Source organism: Hibiscus syriacus, unplaced genomic scaffold (genome assembly GCF_006381635.1).
Source record: "Hibiscus syriacus cultivar Baekdansim isolate YM2019G1 unplaced genomic scaffold, ASM638163v2 tig00001478_pilon, whole genome shotgun sequence".
Taxonomy (NCBI): domain Eukaryota; kingdom Viridiplantae; phylum Streptophyta; class Magnoliopsida; order Malvales; family Malvaceae; genus Hibiscus; species Hibiscus syriacus.
In genome coordinates this window covers 4,948,771-4,967,932 of record NW_024061874.1, presented here as the reverse complement: position 1 = coordinate 4,967,932, position 19,162 = coordinate 4,948,771, and the positions used below count along the sequence as shown (strand labels likewise).

General features: G+C 37.0%; 1 protein-coding gene and 1 pseudogene across 1 annotated transcript; one reads left to right on the top strand and one right to left on the bottom strand.

Annotated features, from left to right (window-relative positions):
- LOC120127728 lies at window positions 1-4,119 on the top strand. Its single transcript, XM_039145580.1, has 15 exons — window positions 1-21; window positions 675-766; window positions 867-974; window positions 1,201-1,236; window positions 1,418-1,525; window positions 1,633-1,716; window positions 1,790-1,908; window positions 2,116-2,217; window positions 2,473-2,589; window positions 2,677-2,742; window positions 2,903-2,969; window positions 3,094-3,147; window positions 3,263-3,370; window positions 3,491-3,526; window positions 3,821-4,119. The coding sequence occupies exons 2-15, from the start codon at window positions 707-709 to the stop codon at window positions 3,956-3,958; spliced, it is 1,203 nt and encodes a 400-aa protein (XP_039001511.1). The 5' UTR covers window positions 1-21; window positions 675-706; the 3' UTR covers window positions 3,959-4,119.
- Window positions 4,120-4,228: 109 nt separating this feature from the next.
- Window positions 4,229-6,089, bottom strand: LOC120127736 (annotated as a pseudogene).
- Window positions 6,090-19,162: the final 13,073 nt, after the last annotated feature.

Below are 19,162 nucleotides of genomic sequence, written 5' to 3'. Positions count from 1 at the left end.
GCTTAATTGCTAAAACCAAAGGTTCTCCCTTTTGTTCCTTCGGATGCTTTCCTTTGAAACGGTGGCGTACCAGCGTTGCTTCACCTGTTTTTGCTGATCCATTCAACTTGGTTTCATTGAATCAGACGACCCTTGTTATCACAATCTTTGTTTACTTTTACTCTTTTTTATAGCTTCAGCTTTGATAAACCATTTCGACTCCGTTTTTTAAATGGTGGGTGGATCAAGATCCGGTAATAGTTGATAATCATTCAGTTTCTCTTTGGTTTTTTTTCCCCAAAAAATAGAAACTTAGCTGTTAAAACTGTTGTTATTCCTCTTGATAATTTCATTTTGGTTATAAATCTCAGCAAGGTGTTTAAAATAGTAATACCCACTGCCTTAGATCTAATAGATACTCAAACAAACTCTTTGTTTTGTTTCAAAGTTATCTATTCCCCCCCCCCCTTATTTGAGGACAGATTCATATTAGTTACTGGGATTCTGTTATGCTTCTCTTCTAGATTCTTGGGTGTCGGTCGAAATTTCTAAAGTTAGAATGGCAATATAAATAACACTTATTAACCCCTTTGTCCATTTTGAGACGGCACATGCATGTGCACAGGCTTCAACTTGTTTAAGTTTTAAGCATAAATATTTATATATTTTTTGCTTTGCATGCTATTTCCTTGCAGTTTTTTTAGGGTATTAGAAAAGCGCTGATTGTATGAAGACATTTCAATCATGGAATGCACTGGTCAAGAAAAGAACTGCTTTGTTTGAGGGGGTATGTTCTTTCTTTTACTTTAAGCTTGAAGGTCGTTGGGGGATAGAAATTTCAGTAGCATTTTAGTTTTAAAGTTTCTAATTCTCTGATGCTGTTGCAGGGAAACTGCGGGTTTAAAATGAATCAGCTTCGATTTATGGGAGTTATTTGTACAGTTATGTTGTTCATTGTGTATAGAACCACAAATTATCAATACCTTAAGACAGAGGTATTTCAACTTCTATTTTTGTCTAGATTTTAATGGTTTTGATTTACATTTAGGACAAAAATGGATTTGTTATTCCTCACATTGTAGTGCTCAGTTGGGCTCTTTTGTTACCTTTTAGCTCACTAGTTTCGTATCGGCGAATGATTTATTTAAGCTTTTGCACCTTCTGAGGGTTTGCTACAGCTGTGTTCTATTCTCTTTTAAATTATTTTTTTCTTATTGTCAGATGGAAACGAAATTTCACCCATTTGAAACAGTAAAGGTAAACTACATTGTCATTGTTCGGCACATGTTTGAGAATAAGTTGATTAAGCGCTTGCATTATGTGCTGTTTAAGATTCATTTCCTTCATTGTCATTGTTTCCTTGGCTCATGCGTTGTGTATCATTTCTATTACCAGTCCGGGAAACTAATATATATGTTTGTGCGTTGGTTGTGCCTAGAATTATCGATTGCATCATGGGAAATTAAGAGGTTTGCCTCGTGGCATAATGCAAGCTCGTTCAGATTTGGAACTAAGGCCTCTGTGGTCAAGCAATTCGCAGTCAAGGGTGAGACTCTAATCTGATTGTATGCTAGCATGAATTTATGCATACAGCCCACTTTGTTGTTTTTCCTCTTTAAATGGAAACAGTAACAGATGGCTATTTCATTGCAGGCTAGTGTTATGACAAACAAGAACTTGCTAGCAATGCCGGTTGGTATCAAGCAAAAATATAATGTTGACGATGTGGTGAAAAAGGTAGTGCATATTGTCCTTTTGGTTTTCAAATTTGATGAACTGCAGATTCTTTTCCTAATTTTGTTGAATTCAGTTTCTTGCAGCGAATTTTTCCATTATTTTGTTTCATTATGATGGCAATGTGGATAGATGGCGGGATATTGGTTGGTGTGAGAAAGCCATTCACATAGTAGCTGATAACCAAACGAAGTGGTAAGGCTCACTGCAGGTTAAAGGATTCTTTGTTCTATAATGCACATTGGTGGATGTGTATGTTCATATTGACATTTGATGGAACTTCTTGATTGAATTGCCAAAATGGTCTGCCCTTTTTGCTACTTCAGTATGACATTTCTTAGGTTTACAATTTCGTTTTGATCGGAACATCGAATAAGCTTTGTGATCTCTTCCCTCTTTCAGGTGGTTTGCAAAGCGCTTTCTGCATCCCGATATTGTGTCTTTTTATGACTACATATTTCTCTGGGATGAAGATTTGGGAGTCGAGTACTTTGACCCTGTAAGGTAAATGACTTTGATGACATTTCTGTTATTTGCAATTTCTCGATGTTCTATTTCCTTTACAGGATATTATGTGTTCTTCGTTTATAATATAATCTTCTGTATGGTTTTATCTTCGAGACAATGTTAGTTTAATCTTTCACTTGGTCACTATTTGTGCTTTGTGAGGCTTTTGCTTGTTGTTTAATGACAGTAGCATACTTCCATTTCGGGTAAAATTTGAGCATTTTGATTAATTGGCTAGTCTTCCTTTTCCAGGTACCTAAGAATTGTGAAGTCTGAAGGTTTAGAGATTTCTCAGCCAGCTTTAGATCCAAATTCAACTGAAATACACCACAGAATCACGATACGTGCAAGAAAGAAAAGGTTTCACAGGTAAGCAGGATGGTCTATGACTATTCACAAAAGGTTTGCATATTGTTGCTTGTATAATACTTGCATGAAAATTTTTGACTGTTGCAGGAGAGTCTATGATCTCAGAGGTAAAACAAAGTGTTCGAATGCAAGCGAGGGGCCACCATGCACTGGGTGAGTAATTTTATCATCATATTCTTTGGTAAAGTCATCTGACTATCGAGTAGAATAGACTGAGGATAAATGTATTGATGAAATTCTTGAAGAATATCTAGTTCCATTATCAGGTTAATCATCACTATACAAATTTTAGTCATTCATATTACCTTTGTAGATTTGTGGAGGGAATGGCTCCTGTGTTTTCTAGATCTGCCTGGTATTGTGCATGGCATCTCATACAGGTAAGTTTGCATGTTGTCCTCGTCTGCATCGAAATTTAACGTTAACACCGTTGATTCTTTCTTTCATTTTCTCATTTAGCATTTTCTTTTCTTTTCTTTTTTTTCTCCCTTTTTTCCGTTTTAGAATGATCTTGTACATGGATGGGGAGTAGATATGAAACTCGGGTATTGTGCACAGGTAAGATTCACTCAATGCTATTTTTTGCCTGCTTAGTTAACCATTTTAATTCCTCTTTCCGCATACAGCTTATAAATATAATATTTTTTATCATTATATATATGGTTTTACTCAGGGTGATCGCTCAAAGAAGGTCGGCGTGGTTGATAGCGAGTACATTGTTCACAAGGGTATACAAAGTTTGGGTGGTAGTGGCCATCCCACAATGAGGACAACCGTAAAGGTTCTGCTTCAACTCCTCCCCTTCTCATAATTGCCTGTCGGATTCATCCAGGCCATCGTGCTGCACTAAATTTATTATAATACATTTGGTTTTTTAATGCATTTTCCCACTGATGTGCAGAGACATGGGGCTTCAAGTTTCGATCTAAGAACTGAGGTACAGTAGCTCTGTTCACTAACATTCCCTTGTTTTAGTTCTTCCGGCAAAGAGAAATTTGGCTTCTACTATACATATTGCTAATAAGTGGCTTTAGTGCTTAGGCAACACTCCTCTTGGTTAGCACACGAACATTGATAATTCTCGATATTTCGATGCTCATTGCTTCTTACGTGTAAGCTAAAGATGAACGAATATGATACCCCGAAGAATAGAGATACAGCATGGCCTTGTGGGACATGGTTTTGCTTAGATTCTTTCCATAAATGAATTTTGATAAGATCGCTGTTGCAGATTCGGAGGCAGTCCACTTGGGAGCATAAAGCGTTTAAAGAACGATGGAATCAAGCTGTGGAGGAAGACAAGGATTGGGCGGATCCATTTCTAAAGCATCAAAGGCGCAGCAGACAACAAAACCGACAAGAAGACTAAGTTTTTTAGCTCATGGTTTTTTAGTTTTGGGGGGTTTACTTGCAACATACAGCTACAGTTGAAGTTTCATCCTTGACTGTATATTTTCTAGTTCATAGAGCAATTTGTTGGATGATATTCGATTATTTCATTATTTGAATAATTTTTCTTACCATTTCATTCATGGCGGATACCTTCCAACTCTCAGATTTTATGAACATGAACAAATAAAGATGACTATAGCTTAGCATCTTGTCTTGTAAGAATCAATGTACAAAGATATAGAAACGATTATAAACTGGAAGAGTTCCAGCTAGCATCAACAGCTCCAATTATTCTTTCATGTAGTTTAACTCCACAACAGGCAATTATACCTCGATCGAGACCTTCCAAGAACATACCTCTTGAAAACTCCTGTCGAGATCCTCCTGCATCAGTTACCACGCCACCAGCTTCCTCTATGATAATCACACCAGCTGCATGACCCCATATCTTTTCCTTGTACCCCGTCCTCGCAAACTTCATAAATATTTCGGCATCGCCTTGAGCTATCGCTGCGTATTTCACCATACTGTGTACGCGCAGTGGTTTCTTTCTGCATTTGAAAACATAATCATTACTTGTTTTGTCACACAGCTGATGCATGTCATTCTTTAAACGCAGTGGTTCCATCATGTATTATGTGCATGTACCTAAGGCCGACGCTTTGTGCTAATCCAGCGGTGAAGGAGTGGCTTGAGTTCGACTTCTCAACTGGTTCACAGAAAGTAGCCAATGCCGGATTATCAACAGAGGATACTCGAACCGGTATTGCAGAGTTCGGCCATGACAACGGCTTATTCTTCGGTTGTAAAGGTTGCATCCAAGCCTCGCCTCTACCTCTTCTTGCATAGATAACACACCCTTTATCCCATGATTCAGATGTTGTCGGGGTCAATTTAGATAATAGCGGTGGTGATAACTTAGCCATTCCTTCTTCATCGGATGGTTCGGACAACCTAGAACACCGAGCACAACTTCTCCATCCTCTATTAATGCTAAAGCCACGGCGAACTGATCACCACGAACAAACCCCAATGTACCATCAACGGGGTCTAGTGCCCAAAACCTTCCAGTGGGCCCCCCGTCGAATTGCATCAACTAATGGCTTCGAGAACATCAGAACTCCCGAGCGGCGTTTCCGGACCCTTGAATCCAAAATGAGGTGCCCCGGTTAGACAGCCATTGACTGTTTTCACTACGGCAGCTAACAATGCTGATGAATTAGGTTCGAAGAGGCTTCGAACATCTTCTTCGGCAAGAATACACATTCCGACACCCGAAGGATTCGGATAGTATCCAGCTTACGGTTGCTTGAACACTCCAGTCTGGTTGACACAGTGTAACAAAGATGATTAGACTAAGTTGAATGTTGTGACTGGTACCAGATACTTTCACATGAAATATGAAAATTCACCATGGATCATATTTCGGATACTAGTGTCAAGTACAGATATTTCAAGAAAAACTAAGAATTCGAATAAAATAAGCCATATAAATTTAATCCCTTTTCAAGATTCCTAATTTAAAGTGCCAACAGATTGTGTTAAAAGATTAAAACAACATTTTGAACCACCAAATATGCAGAAGAAACAGCATTATCTCAAGAACGCCACCAAATTCAAAAAAAATGGATAAAAATTACCTGCCACAGTGACAGGAGAATTGTCATCTTTGGAATGAACAGAACTGCTGGTTTTCAAAATCAAACTATCCTGAATTTTCTGACACAGTGAGCATGCCATCTGGATAGCCCTGACAGCAACATCCAATTCCTTGGAATATCTGTCTGGTCCTGGAGATGTAAGAACCAAATTCCTTTCATCTTTCATCACTGAAGAAGAAAGAGAAGGGTGGTTTTGGTTAAATTTTAGCTGAGAAACAATGCGGAAGCGCCTCTTTTGGTTGGTTTTCTTCATACTCCATGGGTTTAGCTGAGAAACAATGCGGAAGCGCCTCTTTTGGTTGGTTTTCTTCATACTCCATGGGAACAGAGTTTCTACATAGGTTGCTGCTGGTAATTTCTTGGTGTTGGTTATCCTGGTTTGTCCCAGAATATTAATGGCTCTGAAAACCAGGCCAGTGGAATTTAGAGCCATAATGATTAGAGACACTCACCTCTCCACCACTTTGTGGAGTCTAAATATATATATATATATATATATGTGTAGGCCCAAGTCAGCCTTGCCAAACCCACATATGCAAACAAGGTTAGGGTTTCGTGGCTTCCCCTTTTGCGCCGCCTGACCAGCTTTCGAAAGATAAACTGGCGAGAGTCCCAGCCGCAACCAACTCTCATTCCACCTTTCCCGGCGACGTGTCCTCGTGGGGCACCAACAAGCAACAAAAAATAAACGTTTTAGTTCCAATAGGAAACGCTAAAAGTAGGTTATTTTTTACTATATATGCACATGTAACTAGACTCAGAGGGGAAAAATACAAGTAGAAAATATGGGGAGATTCGAACGAAAATCAGAAAAATACCGAAGAAAAAATAAAGGGAAAACAACATAAAAGCGAGAGGAGAAGCTTACCTTGGTCGGCGTAACGTCGGGAATGCCAAAGGTCACCAATTTCTCGATTTATTTTTGAAAGGTAATTCCTAGATCTACGAGTTTAGGGGGATTTTTAGGTGAAACTAAGTTGGTTTTCGGGTTGGTGAAGGTGAGAGGAAGTTTTTGGGGGTTTGGGTTTAATCTGGTCGTCGTGTGCCGCCGCGAACCGCCGTGACTAACGCCGACGGCGCCTATCTTTTCTTCCCGGTAAAGGGAAATTGATAGAGTTTTTTAGAAACTCTCTCTTTGTTTTGAGAAAATGGGAAAATGAGGGAAAAGATGAGAAATTAAGCCTTGTATGTAGGCTTATATGTCCTCCACGAAACGACGTAGTTTCAAAGAGGGACCTGTTTGCACTTTTGCGCGTGGGTAAATCCCACTTTTAGGCCTGTAAACGAACCGAACGCACACGAACAGAGGTATGTTCATGTTCATTTCTTTAAAAAATAAATGAACATAAACGAACACGAACATAAACGAATTTTTTTTTGGTTCATGTTCGTTTATTAAGGAATATAACTTGTTCATGTTCGTTCATTTAATAAATAAACGAACAAAAACGCGCACGTACATAAACGAACACGAACATAAATGAACACGAACATAAATGAACATAAACGTTGGAGACCCTACCTAGGGGTGTAAACGAGTCAAGTCGAGCTCGAGTATTGCTGAGCTTGACTCGAACTCGAAAACTTTCAAAGTCAGCTCGGCTCGACTCGAAAACTCGCGAGCTTAAAATTATCAAGCTCGACTCGAACTCGAAATATAATATTGAAACTCGACTCGAACTCGAAAAGGCTATAACTCAAAAAACAATTAAGAGCTCGATTAAAACTCGAGACTTGAGCTCGATTCAAGCTCGATTCAAGCTCAATTCTAAGCTCAATTCAAGCTCAATTCAAGCTCAACATTGCCCCAAGTGCAAAGATGCTTAAACCTATTCTCCCCCATCTTCTTTTATATAAGTTACCAACCCCGAGCTGCTTATTTGCTACTGATGTGGGATTGCATAATGTTCCTCCACTTTCTTTCTTCCTATCTCATTCAACAACAGTCGAGATGAACACAGATTGTGTTTTATGTGATTGCCAACCTTAATCCTTGGGGATCAAATAAACATGTCCTTAGCTTCGTTCTATGTAGAAGTTCAAAATTGGGAAATGAGAGAAGTAGGTTGGCTAAACTTCCATATCTGGATGGCGCACAAAATTTGTTTGATGAAACGCGTTAAAGAACTTCTCAACCTATGGAATAAGGCCTTACCATTATTGGGTTCTTGAGTCAAGTAAGGTGACTTGAGTTACTGGTTGATCCTATTTACTTGTAAATTCGAATACTCCATTAAATGAAAGAAAAGAAGATTATTTGAGTAGAAGAAACGGTACTTAATACTTAACATCCCTTCGGGAATCCATCACCTTTAGACTTGGTTTCGAAAGCAACCGGTTTCTGGGACTCCTCTTTGCTCATCGGATAACTAGCTGGTGGTGCAGTCACATAGGGTTTCGGCATAGTGGATGTTGACGGCGCTGGGTATGCAGCTTATGGATCGTCCAAAATGAACTAAACCATGTTAATATTGTTGGGTTTTCCAAATAAAATTGGGTTAATTATAGAGTTGGTCATCAGAATATCAATTAATTAATATTAAGATACTTACAATTGATCACCAAAATTGATTTAAGAAGATTGGGTTAAACAAATGAATGAAATAAACGAACATAACCGAACGAACATAACAGAACGAACATAACCGAACGTTCACGAACATAAATGAACGAACGAGACCTATGTTCAGGTTCGTTCATTTAATTAAACGAACACAAAATCTTGTTCATGTTCGTTCATTTAATAAATAAACGCACATAAACGAACTTCCCGCCGCACGGTTCATGAACGATTCGCTGAACGTTCAGTTCATTTACAGGCCTACCCACTTTGGGTCCCTCTATCATTTGTAATATTTCATTTTAGTCATTGAATGATGTTTTGTTTTCTTTTATTTCGAGTACTGATGTTTTAATATTTTCAATTTAGTCATGTTATTGTACAGTGTGTTATTATTGTTAATTTTTTAATTTGGTTACAATGTTTGCAATTATTTTATTTTGGTCACTATAATTTATATTTTTAATTATTTCGATTTTTAATCTGTAATTTTGGATAATTTATATTTTAGTTCTAATGGTATGGGTTTATTATGTTTTAGTGTTTGCAATGTGTTGTATTTTTTTATTTTGTTTTTTTAGGCATTAGCTTTTCGATTTTATTAATTAGTCCCCTAACCTTTTTATTTTTCTCTTGCATCCTATTTTTTAGCATCAATTTGGTTTGTAAATTTTAATTCATCCCTATTTAATCCTTTAATTCTTTTTATTTTTATCTCACCACCACTGGTGTGCATATATCTCCCTGTGATAGGAAAAATTTGGATAAAGTGTGGGAGTATAATTATTTTGTCTCTCCAACTGGATGGAAATGAAGCCTAAATTATTAACGTTTCATTAAAAAATATATCTACATCATTCATTTGATTTGGCTCAACTTTTCCCTTTTTCAACTTTTTGACTTTTTTTCCTTTTGAAATAAAAAATTATTTTTTCCTTCTTTGAACGTTTTTTTCTTTTTTTCCTTTGAAATTTGACTCTTTTTATTATTCGTTTATTATTTTATTTGTTTCCTTGAAAATTTATTTTCTTCTTTATTTTTTTTAAATCGTGCTTTATATTTAATTAAAAAACTTTTTTTGTTTTATTTTTTTATTTCATATTTATTTTTTTATTTATATTTTTTTGCGATCTAACATTCTTTTGGACCCTTTTTAGAGGAATTCCAACCAATCAAAGGTAAGCAATTCGAATTGGATTTTTAAATTTCGATTTAAATTTTAATTTTCGTAATTATGACAACCAACGAATTAATTGGTACCGAAAGGGCAGTACAAGGGTGCTAATCCTTCCTTGACCGACTCCCGAACCCTACACATTTATGGTAAAACGCAGATCAGGTAAGATGGTGTCCGATCAACCTAAAATTGTTTTTAAATGATCAATGGCGACTCTAACCATTTCATTCAAGTCGAAGCCCAATTACAAGCCCACCTGAAAGACGTCCGCGACAGCTTGGCGACTCTGCTGGGGATAAGTAAGTGAGTCAGGCCGAAATTAATTTCGGTTGTCTTTTTTAGAGGAAATTATAAGTTTAAATTTTAATTTATTTATTCGATTCCAATTATTTATCTTTGATTATTTTTCAAATAAATAGTTGTACTGACGTTTTTTCAATGATTTCATATCTTTAACTTTTTTCATCTAAGGCTATATACCCGAGCTCTGAACCCTTTTAAGTGGGGGCGAAAGCAACACATTCGTGTGAGAATTTATTCTCCGTATAGGCCTAGCAAGTAACCTTCAGGATTTATATACCTTGTGTCTTCGTGAGAATTTATTCTCCGTGCGGGCATAAGGGAATGTATCATCTCAAGTTTAACTTAGTCCACAAGAGCTTGTAATGGGCTTAGGACTAGGGGTCTGGCAAGCCCAAGGGAGCACCAGCAAGGAGAATTGGGGTACCTTCTTTAGAACCTAAACCGGGAGACTACAGAGAATTAGAGCTTACCCCAAAACATCATTTCAAACCCTAGCTTGTTTTAAGATTATTTCTTACTTTATTTTCTGTTCAAATCATGTGAACTAGAAATTTATGCGGTTAGGACTGTTTCAAAGTTAACATGTGGGATAGAGATCATGTCCGGGTAGGAATAATAAGCATGTGGGGTAGGACTTTTTATTTTCATAATTGTTTTGATTTACCTCACTAACTCTTTTCATTTTTGTTCTCTTTCATTTTTATCATTTACATCATTTAAAAGAGGTGTTGATCTACCAAAAATGTGTTTTAAACGTAAATAATTTGCATTAATAGACAAAGGAGTTATAATACAAGAGATGAAAAACTCAGAAGTTCAGCTATTGTCAGAAAAGACTCAGAATGGACCGGGTTTACACCAAACACACCAAAAGTTAACTTTTTGAGCTGGCAAAGGTTGCGGTGGCAAACGAAAAAAAGGTTATCGACCTGGGAAATCCCTTCAAAGACAACAAAAACAAGATGACAAAGCGATAACTGAAATTGGAGGCCATTTTTGGACAAATTCAAGAAGTAAGCAAGTGAACTTCAGATAGTTCCCTTTAATGAAAGTTTTCAATGGATCTGTCGTTGGGAACATGCTCAGCAAAGAATGAAAGCCAGAGAGAGACAGTTATTCGAGACTTCTTGGAACAAGCATAAAAAGTAGCCCGTCAATTGCACGGTTTAGCTAGAGAAACCAGAACGGTTCAACAGGGTATTTAACCAGTGACAGACGAAGGCAGAAGACGAGTCAACCTGTCAGAAGCTGTCCGGGGTCTAGAATAATATACCTTTAAAATGTTTGTCTCTTAAGAAATAACACTTTTGTCCCTAATAAAGATTATTTATAATAACAAACACATTTTTAGATCAATGCCTCGAACATTTCATGCATCATGCATTCTTGCATATTTCGCATTATTTTTATTGCATTCACATTAACTAACAAGAGATGTCTCATAAAAAAGGAACAAACACTAGATACATCACTCAAAGGCAATTAAAAGATAAGCTTTGAAAGCAAATTGAAGTTGCCTGAAGCGTGTATGTAAGAAGATCCAAAGCGATGAATGAGATACTAGCGCTTGTTGGTAAGATTAAGGAAATTTAAGAACAACTCGTAAAAACCCAACAGGAGATGATCGATCAAGCAAGAAGATTTCAAGATGAATCAAGAGAACAGATGACCAAGTTAATGGACATGGTAAGTATTGTGATCCATGGAGAGAAGCCGCTAGTGGATCCCATTTTGGATAGGACTATGAATGCTGATGCTGAAACTGAAATGGCAGTGGCCAGAGGACCTGTTAAGGAGCCGGATATTTCAGGCCAGCCCCAAAAGCCAAATGTGGTTATAGAAGGTTACATTGGGCCAACAATGAAAGAAGAGCTAATGAGGGATAACATTTCCCTTGCAAGAGATAAACTTCACTCAAAGAAGAGGGTCATAGAAGATGACCAAATGTTTACCAAGAAATCCAAGATGGATCAACCTCTCGTGATTATAGGTTCTAATCCTTTACAATCATCCAGTTAAGACAATCAAGTTCTATCTATAAAGCCATTATTAAGTAGTCTTTCGTCATGGGGATTAGATGAGAAGAAAAAAAGAGTACAGGGTTTTCAGTTCTCTCCCTTCCACTTTTTGCTTGAAAATTACGTTAAAAATGCTCACATATGGATTAGTTACACCTGGATATGTCCAGACGCAGTAGCCCCCGAATAAGAAGTAGACCTATAGGAGATTCCTTGGATAAATCAGGATGGAACCCTAGATTGTTCAATTAAGGTTCCTAGCAACCTTGAGGATCCTTTAGAACTAGAAATTCATGGGTGCAATGTAGAAGAGAAAGGAATCAAGGTCCAAAACTCAGAAGTCGTTACTTCAACAGAGAATTCCTGTGAAGAACATAAGGCACAAAAAGGGTGAAAAAAAACTCAAACAGAAGGACTTCCATGAATATAATTCGACACTGGCCAGTGGGTTTGATGGGGCAGATGCAGCCAGGATGACACCTCAAACTCCTTCAACAGATGATTCCTGCAAAAAACATAAGGCACAAGAGGATAGGAAAGGAAATCCAAGCAAAAGGGCTTCTATGAATGTAGTCCAAGATTGGCCTGTGGGTTTAAGAATGAGTGGGACAGACGCAGCTTTAAAGACACCTCAAACACCTATATCAGTTTTCCTGAAGGCAAGAGGGGTTTTGGGCAGCTTAAAAGGCTTGACGAATATTATGCCAGTCACACCTGCAATATGCGTTCGGGATCCAACCAAAACTATGACCACCTAGGAAAATCGCTTTGGATCTAAATTTGGGCCCAATTTCTACCTAGGAAAGGGAAATCTAATAAATCACAAGGAAGTGGGATTTTTCCAAGAAGCTGCTCAGGAGGAACCAGAAATTTGCGCATCTGAGGGTACATCAAAAGAAGCCCCGACAAGTGAAACGATTAAGAAATGGGGAGCAAGCGTATATAAAGGCCCTAATCCAACTAGTAGGGCATCCTAATGAGGCCTTATTTCATTTTGCAGCATCTTGTTTGAATTAGTTTTTTTGAACTTTCTCATATTTGGAACTTGTTTTTGAACTTTCTTTTTATATGGATATTTGAATGAATTTATGATGAACATTTAATCAAATTTACAACTTGAAATTCTTTGAATATCAACTGAATTAAAAAACTCTGTAAATGGTCGGAGTTATAGATCTTTGACAAAATGACATGATCAAAAATTGGTAAAATAACAACCCTTGATTTCCCCCCAAAAGACACACTCAAACACCATATCCTTCTATTGCAAGGATCGGTATAACATTCTCCTCTCATAGGGGAATGAACAAGAGGCTTGGTATTTAGGTATGCATAGGAGCGGACAAACATGGGGCATCCCTTGCGTATGACATTATTATTCTTTTATTGAAGATGTTCAGTGATGATAATGATCTTCACAGATGGAATAGCTGAGTAGGTAAATCTAGTTTAAGTCAGTTGCTTGGAAATTGAACTCTAAGGATGAGAGTTCTTAACTTTCAACAACACCTAGACTATAACAGGTTCTTCTTGAAAAACTTGCGAAATTGGATCCGTATACCCAGATTATAATATTATATGTATACAATAAAGCTTGAGTTATACCTCTAGAGCAATTGGTTAAATGTCCCGGCTTTATGGATAAGATTCAGCTAGCCTGATAAAGGTGATTATAATACACAATAAAGCTTGAGAAGTCCCTCTAAAGCAATTGGTTAAACGCCCTGGCTTTATGGATGAGATTCAGCTAGCATGATAAAGGTGATTACAATATTGAGTTGTCCCTCTAGAGCAATTGGTTAAACTCCCCAGCTTTATGGATCCAACTAGCTAGACAATGGCAAACTAAATAAGGAGTTTCGATAAAGATTGACTAAGGGAGTTAAGGAACACATGTTATAGTCAATTTCACACGAGCACTCAGACTGATATTTCTGCATTGCCTTTGTTAGAGAAGCCTACATAGCTTGAAAAAATGGAAGATTTTAGAGAACCGAAATAGAAGGTCTAGTAATTAATTATGCTAGTTGTGTCATTTTGTCTGCATCTGATTAAAATGCCAAGCTAAGAAAAAAGGGCATGTTGCAATGTTTAAAAGGACCAAGAAAAATTGACATTTTGGTGGTCGAAACCTTAGAAAATATAAAGCCAACCTGAAGTCAACTCGTCTATTTGGATATTTTTCGAAGAGCTATAACTCTGAAATCATTAAAGAGCTACTTATTCTTTTGATTTTCTGTGAACTCATTTTTATGATTTGATTCAATTGTGAGCCTGAATTAAGAGGCAATATTTTTCAAAATTCTTATATTCTTTTTTTCCTAAAACAAGAGAAAGGAGAAAAACACTTTCAAATAGGACAATCTCAAATGTGAAAGGTCTTTGAAGCTGGCAAGGCTCATTTCGCCTCTGTTGAAGAAAGAATAAACAATGCCAGAATTAAGGGAGCATTTCACATTCGTGAAAGCAATAAGCCAGAGACCACACAGAACTTGTGCCATTGTCAACAACCCGAGAAGAAAATGAGGCATAGTCGATCCTGAGGACAAGACAGACAGACAAAATGAGGCTCTATCCAGGCGATAAAAGAGAACTAATTCATGTTGCATGCATCTTTGACATAATTAAGAGCATTACATTTATCATTTTTCATATACATAATTTTTGCAGCTTTTATAGTCAAGTTTCGACTTCAAGATGAAAGATACTCGATCCAAAAACACCTTTAATGATCGATGGTGGTTGTTTAACTCAACAGCGAGAAGCCACACCTCAACTAACTTGACATATTGAAAGATTGACAGATCTCAGAATTAACTTCAGACGGATTAGAGAGCCAATTCAGAACGAATCCAGTTCAGCTTAACTCAATTACGAGTGACTATTTTTCAGTTAAAAGCCAGATTTCAACTCCACGATGGATAATATTCGACTGACAGACTACCTCACTTGTCTTTCTCACAAAGAGGAGTCACTCGAGGAACATCTCACATGACTTTCCCGTGAAGGGGAGTCATCCAAAGATCACCTCACCTGGTTCAGACCCGCTAAGGGAAACCACCTGAGGAATATACCACATGACTTTCCTGTGAATGGGAGTCATCCAAAGATCACCTCACCTGGTTCAGACCCACTAAGGGGAACCATCTGAAGAATATACCACATGACTTTCCCGTGAAGGGGAGTCATCCAAAGATCATCTCACCTGGTTCAGACTCGCGAAAGGAAACCACCTGAAGAATATACCACATGACTTTCCCGTGAAGGGGACTCATCCAAAGATCACCTCACCTACTTCAGAACCGCTAAGGGGAACCACCTGAGGAATATACCACATGACTTTCCAGTGAAGGGGAGTCATCCAAAGATCATCTCACCTGGTTCAGACCCACGAAGGGGAACCACCTAAAGAATATACCACATGGCTTTCCCGTGAAGGGGAGTCATTTAAAGAATTATGACCGGTTTAGACCCGTGAAGAGGAGTCGTTGTTCACTTAAAGGAACTATTTGCAGCATAGCTCAAGGCGGGAAGGGTTATCTTTCAACCAAGACCTTTGAGTTTGATTATATTCAGTTCAAAGACATATCAAATTTACAGCATAACTCAAGGCGAGAAGGGTTATCTGTTAGCAAAGACCTTCGAGTTCGATTACATTCAGCTCAAAGGCGTATCGAATTTGCAGCATAGCTCAAGACGATAAGGGCTATCTGTCAACCAAGATCTTCGAGTTCGATTACATTCAGCTCAAAGGCATATCGAATTTATAGCATAACTCAAGGCATAAAGGGTTATCTGTCAGCAAATACCTTCGAGTTCGATTACATTCAGCTCAAAGGCATATCAAATTTATAGTATAACTCAAGACGAGAAGGGTTATCTGTCAACAAAGACCTTCGAGTTCAATTACATTCAGCTCAAGGACATATCAAATTTACAGCATAACTCAAGGTGAGAAGGGTTATCTGTCAACAAATACCTTCGAGTTCGATGTCATTCAGCTCAAGGGCAGGTCAAATTTACAGCATAACTTAAGTCGAGAAAAGCTATCTGTCAACAAAAAACTATCGAGCTCGATTCTATTCAGCTCAATGACACATCAAGCATATGTAGCATTGAGAAACTAATTTCTGGTTGAAGCTAAGGTCTTTAAGTCAAGAAGAAGATCTGGGGCAATCTCTCAGCTTAGTAAAACATAACTCAAGGCGAGAAGGGTTATCTGTCAATGAAAACTTTCAAGTTCGATTCCATTCAGCTTGATGACGTATCAACTACTTTCCGGTTAAAGTTTAAACCCGGGGCCTTTAAGTCAAGAAGAAGACTTGGGTTAGCTGTGTTTTAGTGACAAGAAACTATCTTCCAACATCATAGCTCAAGGCGGGAAGGGTTATCTATCAACGAAAACTTTCGAGTTCGATTCCATTTAGCTTGAGAGCCTATCAATCAGATGGTAGTATCGAGAAACTACTTTCCAGTCGAATTTTTAAACCAAGGTCTTTAAACCGAGAAGAAGACCAAAGTTGACTATGATTTGGCAACAAGATGCCAATTTCCGATTTACTTACGATTTTGACTTCACAACGAAGGATATTGTACCCCAAAAGATTGACCAAACTTTACGAAGAAGGAGTCATCTGTAACACAACAAGGAAAAAACCAGTTTCATGCTAAAGTCGTCGGGTCAGATTTCAACTTTTCGACGAGATATATTAGGCTAGAAGATGATCCAGGGGAAACTTTCCAACTCTTTGAGTTCAGTTTCAACTTTACGAAGAAATATATTGTGCTCGGAATTTTTAGTTCAGCTCAACTTCACGGCGAGAGAATCATTTTGTGATTTAGTCCAAATTGAGAAACCAATCATGTTATCGGATTTCAACTCTACGACAGAGGATATTCGATAAGTGGGGAATCATTTCCATAACAGAGGACTAAATGATAAATTCAAGATGGACGAAATTGGTGTCTTTTAATCTTTGCCCTATTCCCGTTACATGACCCTGGGCAAAGAGGGGCAGCTGTAGCCACCTATTTTCGTCCGATCCAATTATACAATATAATATAAACATTTTATTTATATTATGAAAATCGCATGGTTTTTTAGTACATATTATATTTTTAATAATTTTGGGTTTTTTTGTGTAGGCACAAGTCGGCCTTGTCAAGCCACACATGCAAAGAAGGTTAGGATTTTGTGGCTTCCCCCTTTAGCGTCGCCTGACCAGCTTTCGAAGGATAAACTGGCGAGAGTCCCAACCGCAACCAACTCTCATTCCACCTTTTCCGGTGACGTGTCCTTGTGGGGCACCAACAAGCAACAAAATATAAGCGTTTTAGTTCCAATAGGAAACGCTAAAAATAGCTTATCTTTTTACTATATATGCGCATGTAACTAGACTCAGAGGGAAAAAATACGAGTAGAAAATATGGGGAGATTCAAAAGAAAATCAGAAAAATAACGAGGAAACAACATAAAAGCGAGAGGAGAAGCTTACCTTGGTCGGAGTAACGTCGGGAACACCAAAGGTCACCGATTTCTCGGTTTATTTTCGAAAGGTAATTCCTAGATCTACGAGTTTATGGGGATTTTTAGGTGAAACTAAGTTGGTTTTCGGGTTGGGAAGGTGAGAGGAAGTTTTTAAGGGTTTGAGTTTACTCCAGCCGTCGTGTGTCGCCACAAACCGCCACGGCTGGCGCAGACAGCGCCTATCTTTTCTTCCCTAGTAAAGGGAAGTTGAGAGAGATTTTTAGAAACTCTCTCTCTCTCTTTGTCTTGAGAAAATGAAAAAAATGAGGGAAAATGAGAAATTAAGCCTTGCATGTAGGCTTATATGTCCCCCACGAAATGACGTAGTTTCAAAGGGGGACTTGTGCGCGTGGGTAAATCCCACTTTGGGTCCTTCTATCATTTGTAATATTTCATTTTAGCCATTGAATGATGCTTTGTTTTCTTTTATTTAGATTAATGATGTTTTAATATTTTCAATTTAGTCATGTTATCGTACAGTGTATTGTTAATTTTTGAATTTGGTTACAATGTTTGCAATTATTTTATTTTGGTCACTATAATTTATATTTTTAATTATTTCGATTTTTAATATGTAATTTTGGATAATTTATATTTTAGTTCTAATGGTATGGGTTTATTATGTTTTAGTATTTGTAATGTGTTGTTTTTACTGTATGTGTTGTATTTTTTATTTTATTTTTTAGGCATTAGCTTTTCGATTTTATTAATTAGTCCCCTAACCTTTTTATTTTTCTCTTGCATACTATTTTTTAGCATGAATTTGGTCTGTAAATTTTAATTCATCCCTATTTGATCCTTTTTTTTATCTCACTACCACTAGTGTGCCCATGTCTCCCTCTGATAAGAAAAAGTTGAATAAAGTGTGGGAGTATAATTATTTTGTCACTCTAGTTGGATGGCAATGAAGCATAAATTAATAACTTTTCATTCAAAAAAAAATCTCTACATCATTCATTTGATTTGGCTCAATCTTTCCCTTTTTCAACTTTTTGATTTTTTTTCCTTTTGGAATAAATTTTTTTTTTCCTTCTTTGAACGTTTTTTCCTTTTTTTCTTTGAAATTTCACTCTTTTTATTATTTATTTATTATTTTATTTGTTTACTTGAATTTTTTTTATTTTTTTTAAAACGTGATTTTATATTTAATTAAAAAACTTTTTCTTGTTTTTATTTTTTTTATTTGATATTTATTTTTTTTTATTTTTTTGCGATCTAACATTCTTTTTGAGCTTTTTTAGAGAAATTCCAACCAATTAAAGGTAAGCAATTCGAATTGAATTTTTAAATTTTAATTTTCACAATTAAGACATCCGACGAATTAATTGGTACCGAAAGGGCAGTACAAGGGTGCTAATCCTTTTTTAACTGTAATCGACTCCTGAACCCGACACATTTGGTATAACGCAGATTAGGTAAGATGGTATCCGATCAACCTAAAATTATTTTTAAATAATCGGTTGCGACTCTAATCATTTTATTTAAGTCGAAACCTAATTTTTGTTCCACCCAAAAGACCGCGACAGAAGAAAGGAAAGAGAAACTGTAAAGTGGCTGAAACTGTTGATTAATTTAATGAGATATGCAGCATGAGAAAATTGAGCAGACCCTAGTTTTCTTTGAAGATGATGACGGCGGTGGATATGGTTATGGTGGCTATAGTTATACCTTTCTTTTCCCCCTGCTTTTGGTATTAAACTAAAAAGTGTCATGCTCCAGCTAAAAGTACAGATGCAAACACTTGTAATCCACATAAAACTCTTACCATTTTAGCTCAGTCTATCACAAGAATATGAGTATGGACCTTAATTTATCCATCCTTATAAAAATAGACGGATCAAATTGTATCAAATTAAAATACAATGATTAAATCACAAATCTGAGCCTAGTACATAGATCAAAATCAGAATTTGACCAATTTTAACAATACCGTTG